Source organism: Dendrobates tinctorius, unplaced genomic scaffold, assembly GCF_039654945.1.
Source record: "Dendrobates tinctorius isolate UK_male_01 unplaced genomic scaffold, ASM3965494v1 ptg000012l, whole genome shotgun sequence".
NCBI classification, from domain to species: domain Eukaryota; kingdom Metazoa; phylum Chordata; class Amphibia; order Anura; family Dendrobatidae; genus Dendrobates; species Dendrobates tinctorius.
In genome coordinates this window covers 9,642,758-9,664,851 of record NW_027361680.1, presented here as the reverse complement: position 1 = coordinate 9,664,851, position 22,094 = coordinate 9,642,758, and the positions used below count along the sequence as shown (strand labels likewise).

General features: G+C 46.3%; 1 protein-coding gene and 1 long non-coding RNA gene across 3 annotated transcripts in view; one reads left to right on the top strand and one right to left on the bottom strand.

Moving 5' to 3' along the window:
- Positions 1-7,426, top strand: part of SLC25A38 (solute carrier family 25 member 38) — a 250,829-nt gene extending 243,403 nt beyond the window's left edge. The window contains exon 6 of the mRNA XM_073557981.1: positions 7,021-7,426. Within this exon, the coding sequence (XP_073414082.1) occupies positions 7,021-7,143 (123 nt within the window). The 3' untranslated portion in view covers positions 7,144-7,426. The remainder of the gene's footprint in view (positions 1-7,020) is intronic.
- On the bottom strand, positions 1,357-21,383 carry LOC141066515 (uncharacterized). 2 transcript variants are annotated; one of them, XR_012226437.1, is made up of 5 exons: positions 21,092-21,383; positions 20,949-21,017; positions 7,830-7,893; positions 2,267-2,400; positions 1,357-1,669 (listed from the first exon to the last, which is right to left on the bottom strand). It is a non-coding gene; the product is annotated as an uncharacterized lncRNA (long non-coding RNA). The 2 variants fall into 2 exon arrangements; XR_012226436.1 differs by lacking the exon at positions 20,949-21,017.
- Between the last annotated feature and the right edge of the window lie 711 nt (positions 21,384-22,094).

Below are 22,094 nucleotides of genomic sequence, written 5' to 3'. Positions count from 1 at the left end.
CCTCAGAACTAACGGAGTTTAAGTCTGAGAAATCAATATCTATGGCTGCAGATCTCTCTGGAGCCTGAGGCTCGGACATGACAGACCTCCTCTCGCAACACTCACAGTGAATGACTGCTGCAGTAGTCTTACGAGAGCGGCTGGGGCAGTTTATAATGAAGTGCCCTGACTTACCTCAGTAGAAACATAGATTTTCTTTTAGGCGATGTTCTTTGCGTGCATCACTAACCCGTCTCTACCGAGTCCACCTGCATGGGTTCAGGTTCTCGTGTGATTTTACTCAAAGGTTCCTTAGCTGGGGTGGAAGGTAGGAAAAAGTTAGTGCAATTACTTTAGAACCATCTCTCCTGTCGGCGTTCAGTAAGACGGGCATCGATACGGATGCAGTAGTTAATAAAGTCACCTAACGCAGTGGGAGGGTCTGCACGAGCAAGTTCATCCTTTATCAGAGGAGACAACCCTGTCCGAAAAATAGATTTTTTGGCGGAACTGTCCCAAGTGGTATCGAGAGCCCATCTCCTGAAATCCAAGGCATATTTGGCTAATGAGCGCTTACCTTGGCGCAGAGTTAACATGGCTGCTTCAGCTGTTGCACCTCTGTTGGGGTCATCAAACACCTGCCCCATGGCTGAAATGAAAGCATCAAGATGATTCAAACATTCATCCTCCGTTTCAATCAGAGGGTTTGCCCACATCAGAGCCTTGTTGGTAAGCAGCATGATTATAGTAAGTACTTTGGATCGTTCAGTGGGAAATTGTGAAGCATGTGCAGAGAAAAACAGGTTGCATTGATTAATAAATCCCCTGAATTTTTAACATTCACAGCCAAAATGAAAAGGGGGCAACTTGGGGATCCCAGAACTTGGGATTATGGCTGGAGCCTGAACTCGTTCCTCTAGAGCCTCAATCCTGGCTCGTAAATCCTGAGTAGTTTGTCCAAAAACTTGCAAATTGTGATTAGTAAGGTCCTGCAGGCTTGTAAAGCGGGTTTTTAAAGTCTGTATATCTGCAAGGATTGTATCAGTCACTCCGCACAACTCCTTAATGCGAGCCTCCATCTTCCAGATCCTTTAAGGCAGAAGTACTGGAAGGAAAAAAAAGCACACAATAGTGTTTACCTGTGGTAACACTCCAGAGTAAAAAGAAGGGAATGTGCTCACCTGGAATGGTTGTGAGAAGTCACAACCACTGTCGTTACAGAAGATATAAACGGATATCTGACATCCACTGTCACGGCAGACACGGCCTTCCCAGACCCAGCAGACACCAACGTTGGCTTCAGAATCTTGTGATGTACTGTGTACGATTCATATAGCGTCTTGTGCTTGGGTGCGAGGAAAACACAGGAGACACAGGTGTGATTAGTAAGGACTTTTATTACTTCATACAAGTAGCCAAAAGGGTTCACACAGTTTGTAGATACAAAGGCAGGAGACACAGCAGGCAAGAGTAATCTTTAAGCACAGCAGAGCTTCCACAACAGGTTCATGGTCTCTGTTACTTCCCTTCCAACTGTGGATTTAGCAGGCAACAGGTTTCCAGTGTCCACAAGTGTTCCAAAGTTCCTCAGCAGCAGATGGCTGGAGTACCAAGTCCAAGACTTCCAGGAGCCAGGTCACAGGCTAACTGCAGACTTGATTCTGAAGCACTGATTGCTCAGCTGAGGCTGCTTAAGAGGCAAAAGGGAGAGAATCAGGGCGGGAACATGAAAGCTGGAAACTCCATACTAACTGAGGGCAAGATAGCTGCAGCAAGACAGAAAGCAAAATGGCCGACGGAAAAACTGAGTTTCAAAAAACATGTCAAAAGAGACTGAGAACCTTACACTCTGCCAGAACGAGGTGTTCAGGAAACGAAATTCTTCTGGGCATGCTCAGTATAAAAAGGCGGATCCATTGGTGGATTCCGTCAATTAACGGTTGGCAACGGATCCGTCACCCATAGGCGTCCATTCTAACGTATGGCGAACAGCGACGGATCTGTTGCTATCCACTGTTTTAACGCAGACAAAAACGTTTCATTGTCCGTCCACTCCAGACAGCGGACGCCAAAATTACGGCTCCAACGGATGACCATCCGTCAAAATCCGCAGCTAAAAACGGCTGATTTTGACTGACGCCAAACAACTGAAGTGTGAAACAGGCCTAAGTCTGCTTCATTTTGGCAACAAGTCCTTTGCACCGATGAACTCTTTGGCCAGAATGGTCAAAAGGTATGTGTGGAGAAAAAAGAGCACCGAATTTCAGGAAAAGAACATCTCACTAACCATTAATCATGGGGATGGATCAATCATGCTTTGGGGTTCTGTTGCAGCCAGTGGCCCTAGAAACATTTCAAGTGTAGAGGGCAGAATGGATTCAATGAAATTTCAGCAAATTCTTCATGTAAATATAACACCATCTGTGAAAAAAAAAAAAAAAAAAGGAAGGCTTCTATAAATAAATAATGATCCTAAACACACGTCAAAAACCACAATGCGCCGTTTTTTGGTCGCACCAGCACTGCATTAAAATGCAATAATGTGTTATTTATGACCTTGTTTACTCTGGCTTGATCATATACATCTGGTCCACTCTTAATTGTCTGGCCAAGATGAGCAGAGACCACTCCTCTCTGCTTCACACCTGACTGCACTTAGTTGTACATATATTGCAGAGCACAAGTCTGCATAGACTTCAGTCTGCATTGTGATTGCTATAAGTGTGTGCTAGAAGTGTGAAGATTAATTTAAGAATTAAAACCAGAATTGAACCAGAAGGGAACTGAAGGTAACTGTACACAGTCACTGTAAACAATGTTTCTGTTTGTTTTCACTTTCACCCCAATAATCCTTCACTTTCTGCTAATTCCCCTAATCCCTACTCCTAGTAAGGAACTGTTCATCTCTTCTTCAATCCTCCCCATCCACCTCACCTCCGCCTCAAAACTGTTCCTTAACATACAATCCTCTGTCTCCAAACACAGACAGCCCCCTCATGCCCTCTCCTGCTCCCACCTGCTAACACTTTCTCTGCTCCTTCTCACTGCTGGTGATATCTCTCCAAATCCTGGTCCTCCTCACCACATTCCCACAGTCATTTCTACCTCCCATCCACACTCTATCACAACCTTCCGTAACCTCTCCAACCTTATACCCATTCACCCAGCCCCCGCTTCCCCAGTCCCACTAACAGGAGCTCTGTGGAACGCTCGCTCTGTCTGCAACAAGCTTTCCTACATCCATGATCTTTTTGTCACTACCAAACTCTCCTTCCTCGCCATCACCGAAACCTGGCTCACCCCTTCTGACACAGCCTCTCCTGCTGCACTTTCGTATGGCGGCTTCCACCTTTCTCACACCCCCCGCCCCAGCAGCAAACATGGTGGAGGAGTTGGTTTTCTCCTGTCAGATACCTGCTCCTTCACCCCAATCCCACTGCCACCCTCTGTTACCCTCCCTTCCTTTGAGGTGCACTCTGTGCGCATCTACTCCCCCTCCAACCTCCAACTGGCTGTCATCTACCGCCCCCCAGGGCCAGCCACCACCTTCTTTGACCACTTCACCACCTGGTTACTTCATTTCCTTTCCGCGGACATCCCTACTATCATCATGGGCGACTTCAACATCCCCATTGACACTTCCCTCTCAGCTGCCACTAAACTTCTATCTCTCACTTCCTCCTTCGGCCTCACTCAATGGTCTTCTACAGCCACCCACAAAGATGGCCACACACTGGACCTCATCTTCACCCGCCTCTGCTCCCTATCTAACCTCTCTAACTCACCTCTTCCTCTCTCTGACCACAACCTGCTCACATTCTCTTCCCTCTTCACTCCATGTCTACAATCCCCACCCCACAAACTTTCACACCCTCGCAGGAATCTTAAACACCTTGACCTACACTCATTCTCCGAATCCCTCCTCCCTCTTACAGATATAAGTTCCTTACACAATGCGGATGACGCTGCCGCTCTATATAACACCACAATAGCTGTAGCTTTGGAATCCGCTGCCCCACTTACACATACCAAAACTCGCAAAATCAACAGACAGCCCTGGCACACCAGCCTGACCAAAGAGCTGAGGCGAGCTTCCAGGGCTGCTGAGCGCAGATGGAAAAGATCCCACTCCAACGAGCATTTCATCGCATTCAAACAGTCCCTCACTACTTTCAAAACCACACTCGCCACAGCTAAACAAACCTACTTCTCATCTCTCATATCCTCCCTGTCTCACAACCCTAAACAGTTATTCAACACCTTCAATTCTCTCCTCCACCCCCCAGCACCTCCTCCCTCCCCACTCATCTCAGCTGAAGACTTTGCCTCATTTTTCAAGCAGAAAATTGATAACATCAGGGACAGTTTTGGTCAACAACCCCCAGAGCCCTTCCTCCCGACTTCCCAGCCCTCCACCTTCAAAACCAACTTCTCCACCATTACAGAAGATCGACTCTCCACTCTACTCTCAAGATCACATCTCACCACCTGTGCACTCGACCCGATCCCATCCCACTTCATCCCAAACCTCACCACAGTCTTCATCCCAACCCTAACCCATCTCTTCAACCTATCACTAACAACTGGTGTTTTCCCCTCAAGCTTTAAACATGCCTCCATCACACCTATCCTCAAAAAGCCCTCTCTTGACCCATCCTCTGTATCTAGCTATCGCCCTATATCACTTCTCCCATACGCCTCCAAGCTACTGGAACAACACGTCTACCTTGAACTGTCCTCCCATCTCTCTTCTTGCTCCCTCTTCGACCGCTTACAATCTGGCTTCCGGTCACACCACTCCACTGAAACTGCCCTTACTAAGGTCACCAATGACCTCTTAACTGCCAAGAGCAAGCGACACTACTCTGTCCTCCTCCTCCTGGACCTGTCGGCTGCCTTTGACACAGTGGACCATTCCCTATTATTACAGACCCTCTCATCCCTCGGCATCACAGACTTGGCCCTCTCCTGGATCTCATCATACCTAACAGACCGGACATTCAGCGTCTCCCACTCACACACCACCTCCTCACCTCGCCCCCTATCTGTCGGAGTCCCACAAGGTTCAGTCCTAGGGCCCCTGCTGTTCTCTATTTACACCTTTGGCCTGGGACAGCTCATAGAATCTCATGGCTTTCAGTATCATCTTTATGCTGATGACACACAGATCTACATCTCTGGACCAGATATCACCTCCCTGCTAACCAGAATCCCTCAATGTCTGTCCACTATTTCATCCTTCTTCTCCACTAGATATCTGAAACTCAACATGGACAAAACAGAATTCATCATCTTTCCCCCATCTCACGTGACCCCCCCTACGAACCTATCAATTACAGTAAATGACTGCCCACTCTCCCCAGTCCCACAAGCTCGCTGCCTCGGAGTAATCCTTGATGCTGATCTCTCCTTCAAACCACATATCCAAACCCTTTCCACTTCCTGCCGACTTCAACTCAAAAATATTTCACGCATCCGTTCATTCCTCACCCAAGAATCTGCAAAAACCCTAGTCCATGCCCTCATCATCTCTCGCCTTGACTACTGCAACCTCATGCTCTGCGGCCTCCCCTCAAACACTCTCGCACCCCTCCAATCTATTCTAAACTCTGCTGCCCGACTAATCCACCTGTCCCCCCGCTATTCCCCAGCTTCTCCCCTCTGTCAATCCCTTCACTGGCTCCCAATTGCCCAGAGACTCCATTACAAAACCCTAACCATGACATACAAAGCCATCCACAACTTGTCTCCTCCATACATCTGTGACCTCGTCTCCCGGTACTTTCCTGCACGCAACCTCCGATCCTCACAAGATCTCCTTCTCTACTCCCCTCTTATCTCCTCTTCCCACAATCGCATACAAGATTTCTCTCGCGCATCACCCCTACTCTGGAACTCTCTACCACAACATATCAGACTCTCACCTACCATCGAAACCTTCAAAAAGAGCCTGAAGACCCACCTCTTCCGACAAGCCTATAACCTGCAGTAACCACCGATCGACCAAACCGCTGCACGACCAGCTCTACCCTCGCCTACTGTATTATCACCCATCCCTTGAAGATTGTGAGCCCTCGCGGGCAGGGTCCTCTCTCCTCCTGTACCAGTTATGACTTGTATTGTTTAAGATTATTGTACTTGTTTTTATGTATACCCCCCTCACATGTAAAGCGCCATGGAATAAATGGCGCTATAACAATAAATAATAATAATAATAATAATAACAGGCGATCAAAAGATTATATCTACACCAAAATGGTATCAATAAAAACGTCAGCTTGGCACGCAAAAAATAAGCCCTAACCCCAGCTCCAGATCACTAAAAATGGAGACGCTACGGGTCTTGGAAGATGATGCCATTTTTTTTTTTTTTCACAAACTTTGGATTTTTTTTCACCATTTACGGTAAGTGAAAAAACAACCTAGACATGTTTGGTATCTACAAACTCGTAATGACCTGGGGAATCATAACGGAAGGTCTGTTTTAGCATTTTGTGAAAACAGTAAAAAAAAACCAGTTGTGGAATTTCACCTTTTCTGCAATTTCACTGCAGTTGGATTTTTTTTTTCGGTTTTCCAGTACACGATATGGTAAGACCAATCATGTTGTTTAAAAGTACAACACGTCCCACAAAACACAAGCCTTCACATGGCCATATTGACGGTAAAATAAAAGTTATGGCTCTGGGAAGCAGGGGAGCAAAAAAACAGAAATGCAAAAATGAAAATGGGCTGCAGCGTGAAGAAGTTAAAATGTAAAAAAAAAAAGTGACCTTTTTTGCTTAAAATACAAAGGACATGTGTCATCTTTAACTTTAGGCCTTTTAGGGATTATTTAATCTTCAACTTGCTTAACTGTTCACAATAATAGTGATTCTGACCAGTGGTGCCCAACTGTTACATGCCATTGTATATGTATTTACATTTTGAATATTTGCCACCAGCAAATTTGCATATGAAATATAATTTGGTTTAATAAAAGCAATGCTTTGTTTGTATTATATCATAACACCATGTATTGTTTTTAATATCCTGTTCTAGAATCATGGATTGACTGGATTTTTTCGTGGAGGCATGCCTCGAGCTTTACGCAGAACTCTAATGGCTGCAATGGCATGGACAGTATATGAACAAATGATGGATAAAATGGGACTTAAGTCTTAAACAGGCACTGTGACCAATAATACCTGAAAGGGGATGCAATTACCAGAATATTTTAAATTACAAGACCACTTGCTTGAAGATGTGTACATAAGCTGGAAGATTTGGATGGTTTGTGAAAATAATTACATTAAAAAATGTTATCCTTTAAAAAGCAGAATGCTTGTAAGCTAACAGCTCTTTTTTCATGTGTGCACAAACTATGTAGACATAGCAATTCTGTTACAAATTTAACGAGATAGACCTGTTTGAACCTCATAAAGGCGAATAACTAATTTCCTGATTCCTTTATCTGCTCCCTCTCATTTTCATAAACTGCTGATTTAGGGTTAATCTGCAGGTCAATAACATCCTAAAGCTACCCACCAGCCACCATACTAAAAGCACAGCTATGAACTTTATTCCTCCTTTCATTCTCTGGCTTTCAGTCATCGATACAGTAAGCAGCGGCTGCAAGCTTGCCCTGGCACATTGACTAAAAGCCGTCTCTGAAGCATATCAGTGCAGAGACAGCTGTCAGTCATTTACCAGGACGTAGTTACAGCCACTGCTGGCTGTGTATTAAGCTGTGACTAAAGCCACACTTGTTTGACTGAAAGCCAGAATCTGCCAAGATGAATAAAATTAAGTTCTTCCCAGTAGTAATTCTTTTGGTGTGGTTGCCAGATGAATATGAGTATCCGGCTCACCTGTCAAGTGCACAGGATCCAAAACCACTCAAGCCGAATTCCAACAAGGAAAGATCCAACACGTCTAAAAAAAAAAAAAATCCAGCTTTATTCATATTTAAGAACATCATAACAGGATGATATGCCCAGGATAAATATTTAAAATAGCGCAATTAGCGCATAATGATTGACTAGTTTTGAGGCATGTGCATCTTACTCATAACCTGAGGAAAAATTGGGAATAAGTGAATTAAAAAGTATTTCACCAGCGGTTCACATCCCCCACCATGTGATCTGTGACTAAGAAGGTTATTAACCCATTTTCGACGTGCACCATATACAGGATATACACCGCTGCAGGTGCTGCGTTCCCGCAAATCGCCGTATATATATGACGTGATGATCACGTGATCTCACAGCTGAGCGCCGCTGTTATCAATTGAGAGTGTCCGCTCCATATGGGCAGCAAACGCCCACGATCAGTCCTAGCACTGATCACGGGTGTTTATCCCCTCTGATGCCACTGTCAATAGTGACAGCGACATTGCAGAGGGAGGGAGCTCACTCTTTTCTTCCATTGGTACAAAGGTGCCGATAGTCTAAATGGTGACCCCAGGCTGAAAGATGTCCGCAGTAGCTGACACGCCTCCTCCCTGCATGTGATTGCATTAGATCAGCGGTCAGTCAGTGGAAAGTTGATGTCCCATCCTGAGACAATGTAAAACATTTTGTAAAAAGTTAATAAAAGTGTAAAAAAAAAAATTCACAAAATGTGCCACAAACAAGAAGTTGATATCTCCACCCATTCCCATTTAATTTAGGTTTATAAATATTAATAGCCCACCCAGGTGTATCCATATAAATGGCCCACCCTGTATAAAACTGTCCCACTAGCTAATCCCTTCAGTGAACACCATTTAAAAAATAAATAAATAACAGGCAAAAAATTGTGCTTCATCATCATATTGCCGAACAAAAAAATGGAATAAACCGCGATCAAAAAGACGAATGTAAATAAAAATTATCTCTGAAAAGGTCATCTTGTCCTGCATAAAACAAGTCGTCATGTAGCTCCATCAGCAGAAAAAGAAGTTTTAGCTCTCAGAATAAAGCGTTCCAAAATATTTTTTTCTATAAGTATTTTTTATGTAAAAGCACTAAAACATAAAAAAATATAAATGTGGTATCGCTGTAATCGTACTGACCTGAAGAATAAAGTTGCCTTATCAGTTTTACCACACATTAAAAAGGCATTAAAAAAAAAATTCTTAATTGTTGGTTTTGTTCATTCTGCCTCACAAAAATTGGAATAGTAAGCAATCAAAAAATGTCATGTGCCTGAAAATGGTATCAATAAAAACATCAACTTGTCCCGCAAAAAACAAGCCCTCGCTTGACTGTCAGCCAAACAATGGAAAAATTATAGCTGTCTAAATATGCAAAAGCATCTTTTAGTCTGTGACAGCAGCCAAACCAAAAAAAAACTATCTAAATCTGGTATCACTGTAATCGCACCAACCCGAAAAATTAAAGGGAATCTGTCACCCCTTTTTTGAGATATCATATAATGATATCATTCAATTGTGTGTCACATAAGGATTCTCTTAGTACTTTTTCTTCCCTCTGACCCTGCACCTTTCATGCATAAATACCTTTTTTATATCGGTTCAGATGTATGTAAACTGCCGCAGTCCGGTCCAATGGGCGGGGCTTATTCAACTGCTCCCCCCTCCCTGTCTTGCTCTACACAAGAAGAAATGCATAGAGCAAGACAGAGAGGGGGGAGCAGTTGAATAAGCCCCGCCCATCGGACCAGACAGCGTCCATTTACATACATCTGAACCGATGTAAAAAAAAGGTATTTATGCATGAAAGGTGCGGGGTCAGGGGGAAGCAAAAGTACTAAGAGAATCCTTATGTGACACACAATTGAATGATATCATTATATGATATCTCAAAAAAGGGGTGACAGATTCCCTTTAAGTTGTCTAATCACTTACCGTATTTTTCGGATTATAAAACTCACTTTAAGATGGGAGTGCATCTTATAATGTGGATCTACCTTACCAGCCGCTGCTGAAGGAGGCAAGAGTGGTGCGTTGCTGCAGGGTGCAGGCTGGGATGAGGGGATGTTTCGATGTGCTGCTCCGCTGCAGGCGAAAATGGCTGTGGTGCTGGGAGCTCCGCCGGCATTTTGTGAAAGCCTGGAGACGACCCCCCCCCCGCACATCCATTACTGCGATGCGGCGGTCTCCGTGAAAATGGATTGAGAACTCTGCAATGAGATCTCATCCCGAGATCTCAGCACCCGAGATATTGTTGCCAAGATCTCAATCTGAGTATGCGCCACCCCCGGTGGCCATTTTCCCGGCGGCCATGGGGCATCGCAGTAATGGATGTGCCCGGGGGTCTCTGGCTTTCACAAAATACTGGCGGAGCCCCCCGCACTACATAGCACCTCAGCCATTTTCACACGCAGCAGAGCACATCAGAACATCCCCTCATCCCAGCCTGTGGGTTACAGCGCACCACTCTTACCTCCTCCAGCAGCGACCATGGGACCCCACTTCACCGCAGCCACCACCCCCAGTAAGCAATAAGACGCATGGATTATAAGAGGCACCACAATTTTAGTAGAAAAGTTTTTTTTCCTATTTTTCTCCTCAAAATTTGGAGTGCATCTTATAATTCAAAAAATACGGAATATCGCATGAGGAACAGCGTAAAAAATTAAACCAATTCTTCACCTTCTGTTGATTTTTTTTCATTTTGCTCCCCAAACATCGCAGTAAGGCTCAACTCACATTTATCCTGTTCTCTGCACTGAGCACTTACACCGGGGTTTCTGTGTAAATCTCTGAACTACATGATTCAGACAGAACCCCCGATGGAAGATTCCCTATAATGAGGCAGATAAAGACTGTGGGCAGTGTCCGTCTTTTTAGGCATGCATAAAAATGCGGTCCGCCAAAGTTTTGCACTTCTGAAAAGAAGGAAACCGCTGAACAGAGGCCAGACGGAGTCCAGAGTAACTCTGCTGCCTCATTACTTCCACATCTCCATCCCAGCTTCTATCATTAACCACCTCTCTAGGCCTCTCGCAGCTTTCAACCTCTGAGACACACAAGGATGGTAACACCCTTGATCTGGTCTTTGTCTGGCTTTGTTCAATCTCCCACCTAAATAACTCACCGCTTCCACTCTCTGACCACAACTTTCTCTCCTTCACGCTCACAAATCAACGCCCACCCCAGCTCACTCCTACATACCACACATTCAAAAATCTACAAGCCATTAACCTTCAGACACTTTCAGACTCCCTACACTCATCACTGTCCCCAATCTCCTCTTTTTCCTGTCCTGATCTGGCCGTTCATCACTACAACGACACTCTTAGAAGCACCCTTGACCAAATAGCTCCCCTCACACTAAGAACCTCCAAGCACAGAGTTAAACAGCCCTGGCTCACATCGCAAACTCGACTTCTCCAGCGATGCTCTAGGAGTGCTGAACGCCTATGGAGAAAAACCCGCACACCAGAAGACTTCATCCACTTCAAATTTATGTTAAGAACCTATAACGCTGCCCTTCACCTCGCCAAACAGACCTACTTCACCACCCTGATCTCCTCACTAGCCAACAACCCCAAGAAACTTTTTGACACTTTTCACTCCCTCCTCAGGCCAAAAGCACAAGCCCCTATCACAGACATTTGTGCTGACGACCTGGCCTCCCACTTTACAGAAAAAATAGATAATATCCGTCAGGAAATCTGCTCCCAAACACCAAGTGCTGTGACTCCCATCCCTTCCTGCATCTCTCCTGGCTCACTTTCCACATTTGATCCCATCACAGAAGAAGTCTCCAGACTCCTCTCGTCCGACCACATGCACTACCGACCCCATTCCCTCACATATCCTCCAGTCTGTCTCTCCAGTCGTCACAACTCACCTAACTGTAATCTTTAATCTCTCCCTCTCCTCGGGCATTTTCCCATCCTCCTTCAAACACGCCATCGTTACTCCATTACTAAAGAAACCCGCTCTCGAGCCATCCTGCACAAACAACTACAGAACAGTCTCCAATCTCCCCTTCATCTCTAAACTTTTGGAGCGCCTAGTTTACTCCCGCCTTACCCATTACCTCTCCACTCACTCCCTCCTAGACCCTTCACAGTCCGGCTTCCGCCCCCTACTTTCGACTGAAACTGCACTCATCAAAGTGACCAATGACCTTCTGACAGCAAAGCGTAACATAGTTATGTACAAAAATACTTGGCACTCAAAAATGAAGAAGCAGTATATTCTTTATTTAGCATCCAGACAAAAATAGACTCATATCGTATGAACGTTTTCGGTCCAACAATGGACCTTCATCAGAAAGGTTTTTTTGGTTTCTTTTGGTAGAAAACTATAATTTACAGAAAGAGTAAACAAGGGAACAAAACAAAAAATTTGTCAGAAACTGCAACGGACATATGTTTCAATTACAATTGCATTTAAAAAAGGTCAAATGTCAGAAGAATAATCTATAGTGAGGGATGGTGACCGCAGAAATTCACTCCATCAGTGTAGAAGAAGCTCTCAGAATTGATCTGTGTCATATTTGAAGGTGAAAACATGTTAAGGAAAGCAGGTCTGAATACCGGAAAAAAACTTGGATCAAAGCCCAAGACTACAGTGAAAATTGAAATAAATATAATTATACATATAAAAGGATAACTATGTGCTCCCGAAGTGTTCATCAGTACGAGAGAGATGCCTATAGTGACATAAATGAATATCTGAAAGAGATATACCTGCAAAAGATGCAGATTGGGTAATAGATATCCTTAGGGTGGTAGCAAAGTCTATGCTGCTGAAAATAAGATAAAATTATGTAGATGATTGGTACACTGAAAAACCAGAGGTTGACTCATTGGCATTAGAGTTGAGTGAAACAGGTCGAAAAATTTCAAAAGTCGCCGACTTTTGTCAAAGTCGGGTTTCATGAAACGAAACCCGACCCTAGGATGAGGTCGGCCACGAGGTCGGCGACTTACGCGCCAAAGTCGCGTTTCAAAAGTTTGTTTTGTGCTCTTTTACAGCCAATCAGGATCCACGGACACTGTGGGCAACGTGATGACATAGGCAGGGGTCACCACCATCTTTCAGAAGGGCATGCAAGTGATTGGCTTGCTTTGGTGGGCGTCACAGGGGGTATAAAAGGGCGTGCACGCCGACCGCCATCTTACTTCTGCCGATCTCAGTATAGGGAGAGGTTGCTGCTGATTCTGTAGGGAGAGCGTTAGGCAGGGAAGAAGACAAAAAAACTGCTTCTGCTGCTAGCGATTTGGCCTGCACAACACACAAGTCACTGTGTGTGCAGTGCAAGGGGAGGCTATATTGTGGTGTATCAGTGGTGTTGGTTGTTGGGCTGCCTTTTAAGGCTTCCTGACACGCTGGCATTGCTGTTTACCCACTGCTCCGCAAACTGCTTTTTTAAAAGCAATCCAATCTCCCTTATCCTGTAGTCACTTTGGTCACAGCTGTGCCATCGAGCCTGTCACATAGCGCTCAGATATTCATTGGGCCTCACACAATCCACAAGTGTCCAGTGTCCAAAAGTGTGTGCAGAGATTCAAAATCTCCCTTATCCTCTCGTCACTTTGGTCACAGCTGTGCAATCGAGCCTGTCACATAGCGCTCAGATATTCATTGGGCCTCACACAATCCAAAAGTGTCCAGTGTCCAAAAGTGTGTGCAGAGATTCAAAATCTCCCTTATCCTCTCGTCACTTTGGTCACAGCTGTGCCATCGAGCCTGTCACATAGCGCTCAGATATTCATTGGGCCTCACACAATCCACAAGTGTCCAGTGTCCAAAAGTGTGCGCAGAGATTCAAAATCTCCCTTATCCGCTCGTCACTTTGGTCACAGCTGTGCCATCGAGCCTGTCACATAGCGCTCAGATATTCATTGGGCCTCACACAATCCAAAAGTGTCCAGTGTCCAAAAGTGTGTGCAGAGATTCAAAATCTCCCTTATCCTCTCGTCACTTTGGTCACAGCTGTGCCATCGAGCCTGTCACATAGCGCTCAGATATTCATTGGGCCTCACACAATCCACAAGTGTCCAGTGTCCAAAAGTGTGCGCAGAGATTCAAAATCTCCCTTATCCTCTCGTCACTTTGGTCATAGCTGTGCCATCGAGCCTGTCACATAGCGCTCAGATATTCATTGGGCCTCACACAATCCACAAGTGTCCAGTGTCCAAAAGTGTGCGCAGAGATTCAAAATCTCCCTTATCCTCTCGTCACTTTGGTCACAGCTGTGCCATCGAGCCTGTCACATAGCGCTCAGATATTCATTGGGCCTCACACAATCCACAAGTGTCCAGTGTCCAAAAGTGTGCGCAGAGATTCAAAATCTCCCTTATCCTCTCGTCACTTTGGTCACAGCTGTGCCATCGAGCCTGTCACATAGCGCTCAGATATTCATTGGGCCTCACACAATCCACAAGTGTCCAGTGTCCAAAAGTGTGTGCAGAGATTCAAAATCTCCCTTATCCTCTCGTCACTTTGGTCACAGCTGTGCCATCGAGCCTGTCACATAGCGCTCAGATATTCATTGGGCCTCACACAATCCAAAAGTGTCCAGTGTCCAAAAGTGTGTGCAGAGATTCAAAATCTCCCTTATCCTCTCGTCACTTTGATCACAGCTGTGCCATCGAGCCTGTCACATAGCGCTCAGATATTCATTGGGCCTCACACAATCCAAAAGTGTCCAGTGTCCACAAGTGTCTGCAGAAATTCAAAATCTCCCCTGTCCTATAGACACCTTGTACCTTGTTTTACATTACTATATAGTTTGTTGGATTTTGTCTACATTTCTACCAAAAATGAGGAAGGCTGGTGGAAGAGGCCGTGGAATTGGGCAGGGGTTGGCAGCTGGTAATGATGGTGTTGGATCTGATGGTAGTGGCAAGAGCAAAATAGGACCGAATGCAGGAGGTGTTGAGCCTGCGTCATCGTCTGGCTACATAAGGCCTCGAACGCTTAGTTTTCTAGGAGTTGGCAAACCGCTTTTAAAGCCAGAGCATCAGGAAAAAGTTTTGTCTTACATTGCTGACTCAGCCTCCAGCTCTATCGCCTCCTCTTCTTCAGTTGTAAAAAGTAAAAGCACTGAGTCGTCATTGGAGGCTCATGTCCATGAACCACACCTTTCCTTGTGTCCTTCACCCCAACCAAGATTGAAGGATGACGCAGGCCATACTACTGATTACTCCATGGAGCTGTTTTCACATACCATGCCTGGATTATCAAGTCAAATGGTGAATTACCCAGGCAAAGATGAATCTGACGTGGAGTGCACTGATGCACAGCCGCTGATGGATGATTCTGCTGGTACATTCACTCAGAGCACTACATTGTCCTCGCAGTGTACAGAGCCAGATTCTGACCCTGATGAGACTCAGGTGCCCCTTCCCGCACACTATACCACCATACAAGGTGACACAGAGGAAGGTGCACATGACATAGAAGAGGAGGTGATGGATGACCCAGTTGTTGACCCAGATTGGCATCCATTGGGGGAAGAGGGTGCTGCTTCCAATAGCTCAGATGAGGAGCATCCACAGCAGACATCGACATCGCAACAGCTGTTATCTGGCAGGCCCGTAGCACTCCAAAGACAGGTTCCAAACATCAAAAGAGTTGCTGGACAGCTTGTCCAGAGGGTCAAAAGATCACAGCGTGCTAGGCCGCAAAATGTCTGCCAAAGTAGGAAGAGTGCAGTGTGGCACTTTTTTGAACAAAATCCTCATGATCAGGCCAAGGTTATCTGTAAGAAGTGCGCAAAGACCTTTAGCCGAGGGAAAAATCTGAAAAATTTGAATACCAGTTGCATGCTTAGACATTTAACCAGCATGCACTTGCAAGCGTGGACACAACACCAAACCTCAAGTGCCACATGTGCAACTGATCACAACGAAGGTAGTCAGCAACGCTACATTGTTTCCCCCACTGTAAGCCCACCGGTTAGCACAGCAGCAAATGTTGAGGTGTCGTTGCAAGGCCACAGCAGTCAGGGAATCCCACTGTTATATCAACGAAAGACTGATTCTAGGCCATCAGAAAGAACACCAACTCCATCACCATCATCAACCCTCTCTCAGTCCGCCCTGTCCACCGCTACTTCCACCATATGCAGCTCTCAAGTCCAGCTCACCCTCCCAGACACTATGAGTAGGTCAAGAAAGTACTCAGTCTCTCATCCGCGTACACTGGGTTTGAACGCCCACATTGCCAAACTAATCTCGTTTGAGATGATGCCCTTTCGGTTGGTGGAAAGCACAGCTTTCCGCGAACTCATGGCCTATGCAGTACCACGCTATGACCTACCCAGTCGCCACTTCTTCTCTCGCAAAGCCATCCCAGCCCTCCACCATCATGTGAAAGACCGCATTGTCCATGCACTCAAGCAGTCAGTGAGCGGAAAGGTGCACCTCACAACTGATGCATGGTCCAGTCAGCATGGCCAGGGCCGTTACGTGTCCATCACTGCGCACTGGGTTAATGTGGTGGATGCAGGGTCCACAGGGGACAGCGGTGGTGGGACAGTGCTGCCTAGCCCACGGTATAGGAAACAGTTGGCTGTAGGCATTCGACCCTCCTCCTCCTCCTCCTCCTCCTCCAGAAGCGAAAGCTCGTCCACAGAGCGCAGTCGTACGAGCACTCCATCTGCAGCTGCCACTGTTGCACACGATGTGTCCCCCTATCGAGCAGCTAGTGGAAAGCGTCAGCAGGCTGTGTTGCAGATGATGTGTTTGGGCGACAGACACACCGCCGAGGTGCTGGCCGAGTACTTGAAGCGACAAACTGAGTCATGGCTGGGCAGTGTACATCTTGAGGCAGGCAAGGTAGTTAGTGATAACGGCCGTAATTTTGTGGCAGCCATAGCCCTTTCAAAACTCAGCCACATACCTTGCTTGGCTCACACCTTGAACCTGGTGGTGCAGTGCTTCCTCAAAAATTATCCGGAGTTAACAGCCCTGCTCCAGAAGGTGCGAAGACTGTGCGCGCACATCCGCCGGTCGCCTGTACACTCCGTTCGTATGCAGAAGCTGCAGCGATTGCTCCACCTTCCCAACCACCGCCTCATTATCGACATTGCAACAAGGTGGAACTCCACCCTGCACATGGTGGAGCGGCTGTGCGAGCAGAGGCAGGCCATAATGCATTTGTGGGAGGATACACGGCCAGGCACTTTGAGAGCAGACATGGAGTTGACAGGTGTGCAGTGGTCGAAGCTGAAAGACCTCTGTAAAGTCCTTCAGTGTTTTGAGGAATGCACACGGCTGGTAAGCGCAGACGACGCCATCCTAAGCATGAGCATCCCACTTATGCGTCTGCTCATGCAAACTTTGACGCACCTTAAGGAGCAGGCGTCTGCAGCCAATGTTGATGAGGAGGAAGAGGAGGAGGGAATCCTTGATGACATTCAGCCATTGTCTGCTCAGGGACCTCTCCTGGACGAGGTGGAGGAAGAAGAGGAGGAGGAGGATGATGATGGGGATGATTACTTAGGGGAGGAGGATGCATCTTGTGGGGCAAGTGAAAATGTTGGCGTGGCAAGGTCTGGTACAGGGTTTGTGCGTGACTGGAGGGATGTGGATTTGCCAGAAAGTGCTCCTCCACCCAGCACTCGCAGTGCATCATTGACACCGGGAACATTGGCCCACATGTCAGATTATGCCTTGCAGATCCTAAAAAGGGACCCCCGCATTGCCAAAATGATGAACGATGACGACTACTGGTTGGCCAGCATCCTGGATCCACGCTATAAAGGCAAATTACAAAACATCATGCCACAGGAGAACCTTGACCTAATATTGGCTAATAAACAAGCAACTCTGGTAAATCGGTTGCTTGAGGCATTCCCAGCACACAGCAGCGGTGATGGTTCTCACACGAGCCATACGGGCCGGGGGCAGCTTGGCAGAGGTGTTCGTGGTGCACACAGCAGAAGTGGCGTTGGAGACAGGGGTTTCATGACAATGTTGTGGACTGATTTTTCAAATACCGCTCACACAACTGGTAATACTGCATCGATGGAAAGTGACAGGAGACAGCAGTTGTCAACTATGGTTACAAACTACTTTTCCTCCCATATCGATGTTCTCCCACACAGGTCATTCCCCTTTGACTATTGGGCCGCTAAACTGGACACCTGGCCTGAATTGGCCCAATATGCCTTACAGGAGCTCGCTTGCCCAGCTGCAAGTGTGCTATCGGAAAGAGTCTTCAGTGCAGCTGGATCAATCCTGACAGAAAAAAGGACCCGTCTGTCAACCCAAAATGTGGATGATCTAACCTTCATTAAAATGAACCATGCATGGGTTTCCAAGGATTTTGTCCCACCTTCCCCTGATGACACATAGGGTGACAGAAAAATGGCTTGCTTTGGTCCACCTCTTCCTGGGACTTCACCTATTTCGCCTTTTGCATCAGCTGAATGTCCAACATCAACATATGCCACTTTCTAAAACTCCCTAACTGTGCTGCCCCCCCCATGGCCGGGGTCACCACCTAGCGCACGACACCGTGTGAGTGCCGTTGCCCTGGACAGGTGGGTAGGCCGACTCTTGGGCGCTGGCACTGGCACAGGGTCCCTCATAGTGCAATCAAGTGTCTCTGACGGTGGTGGTGCACACCCGCCGTCAGACACACCGCTGTACTATGAGGGGCCCAGTGCCAGTACCGACGCCCACGAGTGGGCCCCCCTTGCTTGGGCAGGGCCCCAGCATTTGCAATCTTTACCTCTCCCTGCTCCTCCGCTGTGTAATCTGTGCCGTCAAATCCATACTGTGCCTGACACCGTCTGAGCCTGCCTCCTGAGACATATATTTTGAATGTGTACGCTATCCATACATGTTATCTGGGGATACGGTACCCTTTCTAACCTTTGTGCAATCACGTGCAATCCATACTGGGCCTGACACCGTCTGAGCCTGCCTCCTGAGACATATATTTTGAATGTGTACGCTATCCATACATGTTATCTGGGGATACGGTACCCTTACTCACCTTTGTGCAATCACGTGTAATCCATACTGGGCGTGAGAACGGCTGGCGAGCTGTTAAGCAAGCTACAGCACCTGTGGTTTGCACACGTAAGTTTTTAATTTTTTCAGGAATGACGGTTAGGCCTAATTCCGGAACTGCGGTTGACCTGCACTTACTGGGAAATCATCGTTCGCGGGTAATAATTGTAATCAGTGATCCCCATCACTAACGTTGTTCAGCGGGTTATCTGCACCCGTAAGCGACAAACGCTGGCCTTTTCAGTGTAGCGCACATGCAGCCACGGACATGTAAGGGCATGACACACCAGTTATTGGCCAATCTCATGTGCCAGAGCCTCACGTGTCCCTCTAGTAAGCCGGACTCGGACCGCGGGGCATGACGGAGTCTCGTTCGTTAACGGAATTAAGCTTGCAATGTGTGCATCTGTTCTGTAGCTGGCATGGTTGAGGTTTTCCAGGTGGAGTCGAATTTAACCGTAGGCTCCACTCCTGGTGGTGCCCTTCTGGACATTCCTTTAAGGTTCAGCTTTGCAACCATACTGCCCACGTAAAACAAACACTTTGCCTTCATGAACGCTGTTTGGAGGGTCATGACTCGTGGGAATAACGCCGCCCAATCAGTTAACCTGCTAGAGAGATCCTTCGTTGCTCAGTCCCAAGCATGACATCACACTCCCTAGGAAGAAGGTAATGCCACTGTGGCGACCGTACTCCTGGGGGCGACACAAGTGCACTGATGCCCAGCCACTGCTCGATGAATCTGCTGGTACATTGAACCAGACCACTACATTCCCCTCGCACGCTACACGACCTGAATCTGACCCTGATGAAACTCAGGTTACCCTTCCCATATACAGTTCCATCTTACACGGTGACAAAGAGGAAGCTGCAGATGAAAGTGCAGGTTCGGCCCACCCGCCATCAGACACACCACCGTACTATCATGGGCCCTGTGCCAGTGCCGTCGCCAACGAGTGGGCCCCCCCTGCTTGCCCAGGATCACAGCACTTGCAAAGTTGAAATACTGTGCAGTGAGATGGAAGATGGGGACGACGAGGAATCCAGAGAAGTACAGGGATTCCCTAGCGAGGAGACTTATTTGATTGTTTTCAATGTTGGGACAGCAATTTTTGGGGAGCACTATACTCTGGAGAATGATAGATGGGGCCCACCATACACTGGAACATTCCAAAGGTGGACATCAGACACTGGAGCAGCATTTACAGGGCCCATTATACACTAGAGCATTAGAAATGGGGCCCATTATGTTTGGAGCATTATTTGGGCCCATAAGACAGTGGAGCTTCATCCATGGGGACCAACATATACTGTAGCATTATGTGGAGCTCATCATATACTGTTTCAAACATTATATGAGACCAATGATTCTGTATGGAGAAATAGATGGGCCTCGTCATGAGATGTAAAAAGTGAGGTATTTTTCATTGTACTATACCGCTATTTCTCTGCCGTATCGGAGCATGATGAGTTGTGGTATGTGTTAAAGGGGCGCTCTTTCGCCCAGGGCACATGAAAACCTGCAGCCAGCCCTCCCCCCCCCACAACTTTAGCCAAATAACCCCCATTTTTCAGTGCGTAACTTGTATTATGAAGTTAATTAAGGTTGACAAGCTTAAGTAAGAAGAATTGATGCTTTTGCCATTCAAATGGGCACTGTAGGTGTGTTTCCTGTCCTCCTCTCACTGCCAACTTTTATTCCCCATTGACTTACATTGGGTTTCGTGTTTCGGGACGACCCCGACTTTTCCCTATAATCGGACGATCTTGCTCGACCCGACTTTTAGAAAAGTCGAGTTTCACGAAACGAAACGCGACCCTAAAAAACCAAAAGTCGCTCAACTCTAATTGGCATAAGTGTGTGGAGTAGTGAATTATTGAGATGGATACCTGGTATTATATAGAGGCTGGAGCACGAGTCTATCTGGTTGGAGTTGGATTAATGTGACTAAATGAGAAAATAATGAGAGAAAATTCAAAAGAATGTTCCATGGGGCTGGGTATTGCATAGAACATCTGATCAGCAGCCAAAGAAGCATAACGGCATTATCACTATATACCTGGATAAAGCAGGGCTACAGGAATGGGTTAACAGTGCTAGGAGTGCAGGCTCTGCAAACAGATACAGGCTGTGAAAGAGAGGAGGAATGTTAGTGTGGTATAGGAAGGGGAGTCAGACTAACAGCCTCTGCTCCTAGATTACCTTTAGTGCCCTCAGGAGGAATCCAGGGTGCCGCCATGTAAGGAGGACTCTGTGTGAGCCGTGCTTCAGGGTTAAATGCCCGGCTGAGGCTGCGTCATAAACACGTCATAGCAGTCACATGACTGCGGGGAGCCCACTATGCATGCCCCTGAGCTAATGGAGCAGGATAGGAAGTGAAACCACAACTGAACACAGTCTTGTGTTAATGTTTATGCATGCAGGGATGGCAATTAACCCCATAATGGTATGGGAAGCCTGTGTCTGAAGAACTGGCCACAAACATAGGGAAAAACATATATACTGACGATTAATCATCCAGGAAATATTGAGGCCAGAGTATGAAAGGGAATTTCATGAAAATAGGATGTCCTCAGAATAGCTGCAATGCAGTAGTGTGAAGTAGTTTGCATGGGGCAAATGGAGATGGTCATATTATCAGATACGTGTCCAAAATAACTATACGTGTAATGATGTCTGAGAATGAGCAAATGCACATACATATATACAAACACACGTATATGTGTGAATATATATATATATATGCATGAACACATATGCCAATAAGTGGTGAATGAAAAAATTTTTTTTTATGCATATAAAAAAGTAGGTGCCAGTATACTGTACCATAAGAGATAGATATAGTGCCCAGTGATGAAGCTGAAGACATAGTCAACGATTCTATGAGAGAAAGAGGGCAACAGAGTTCATACACAGCAGGGTAATTGACATAATAATATAACTTGATAAACATGTTATAGGAAAGCCAACACATCATAATCCCTATTCAAGCCCTTAGGTTCCAGGGTTTGCAAGGTAAAAATCCAATAGGCTTCCCTTTTTTTTAGACTTTTAATCCTATTGCCACCCCTCCTGGAGATATCTACTTGTTCCAGGACCTGAAATTTTAATTGCGAAATATTATTACTTTTCTGGTGAAAGTGGTATGGGAGGGGAAGATGAGTTTTTTTGCAGCGAATGTTTGATTTGTGTTGAAACACCCTGT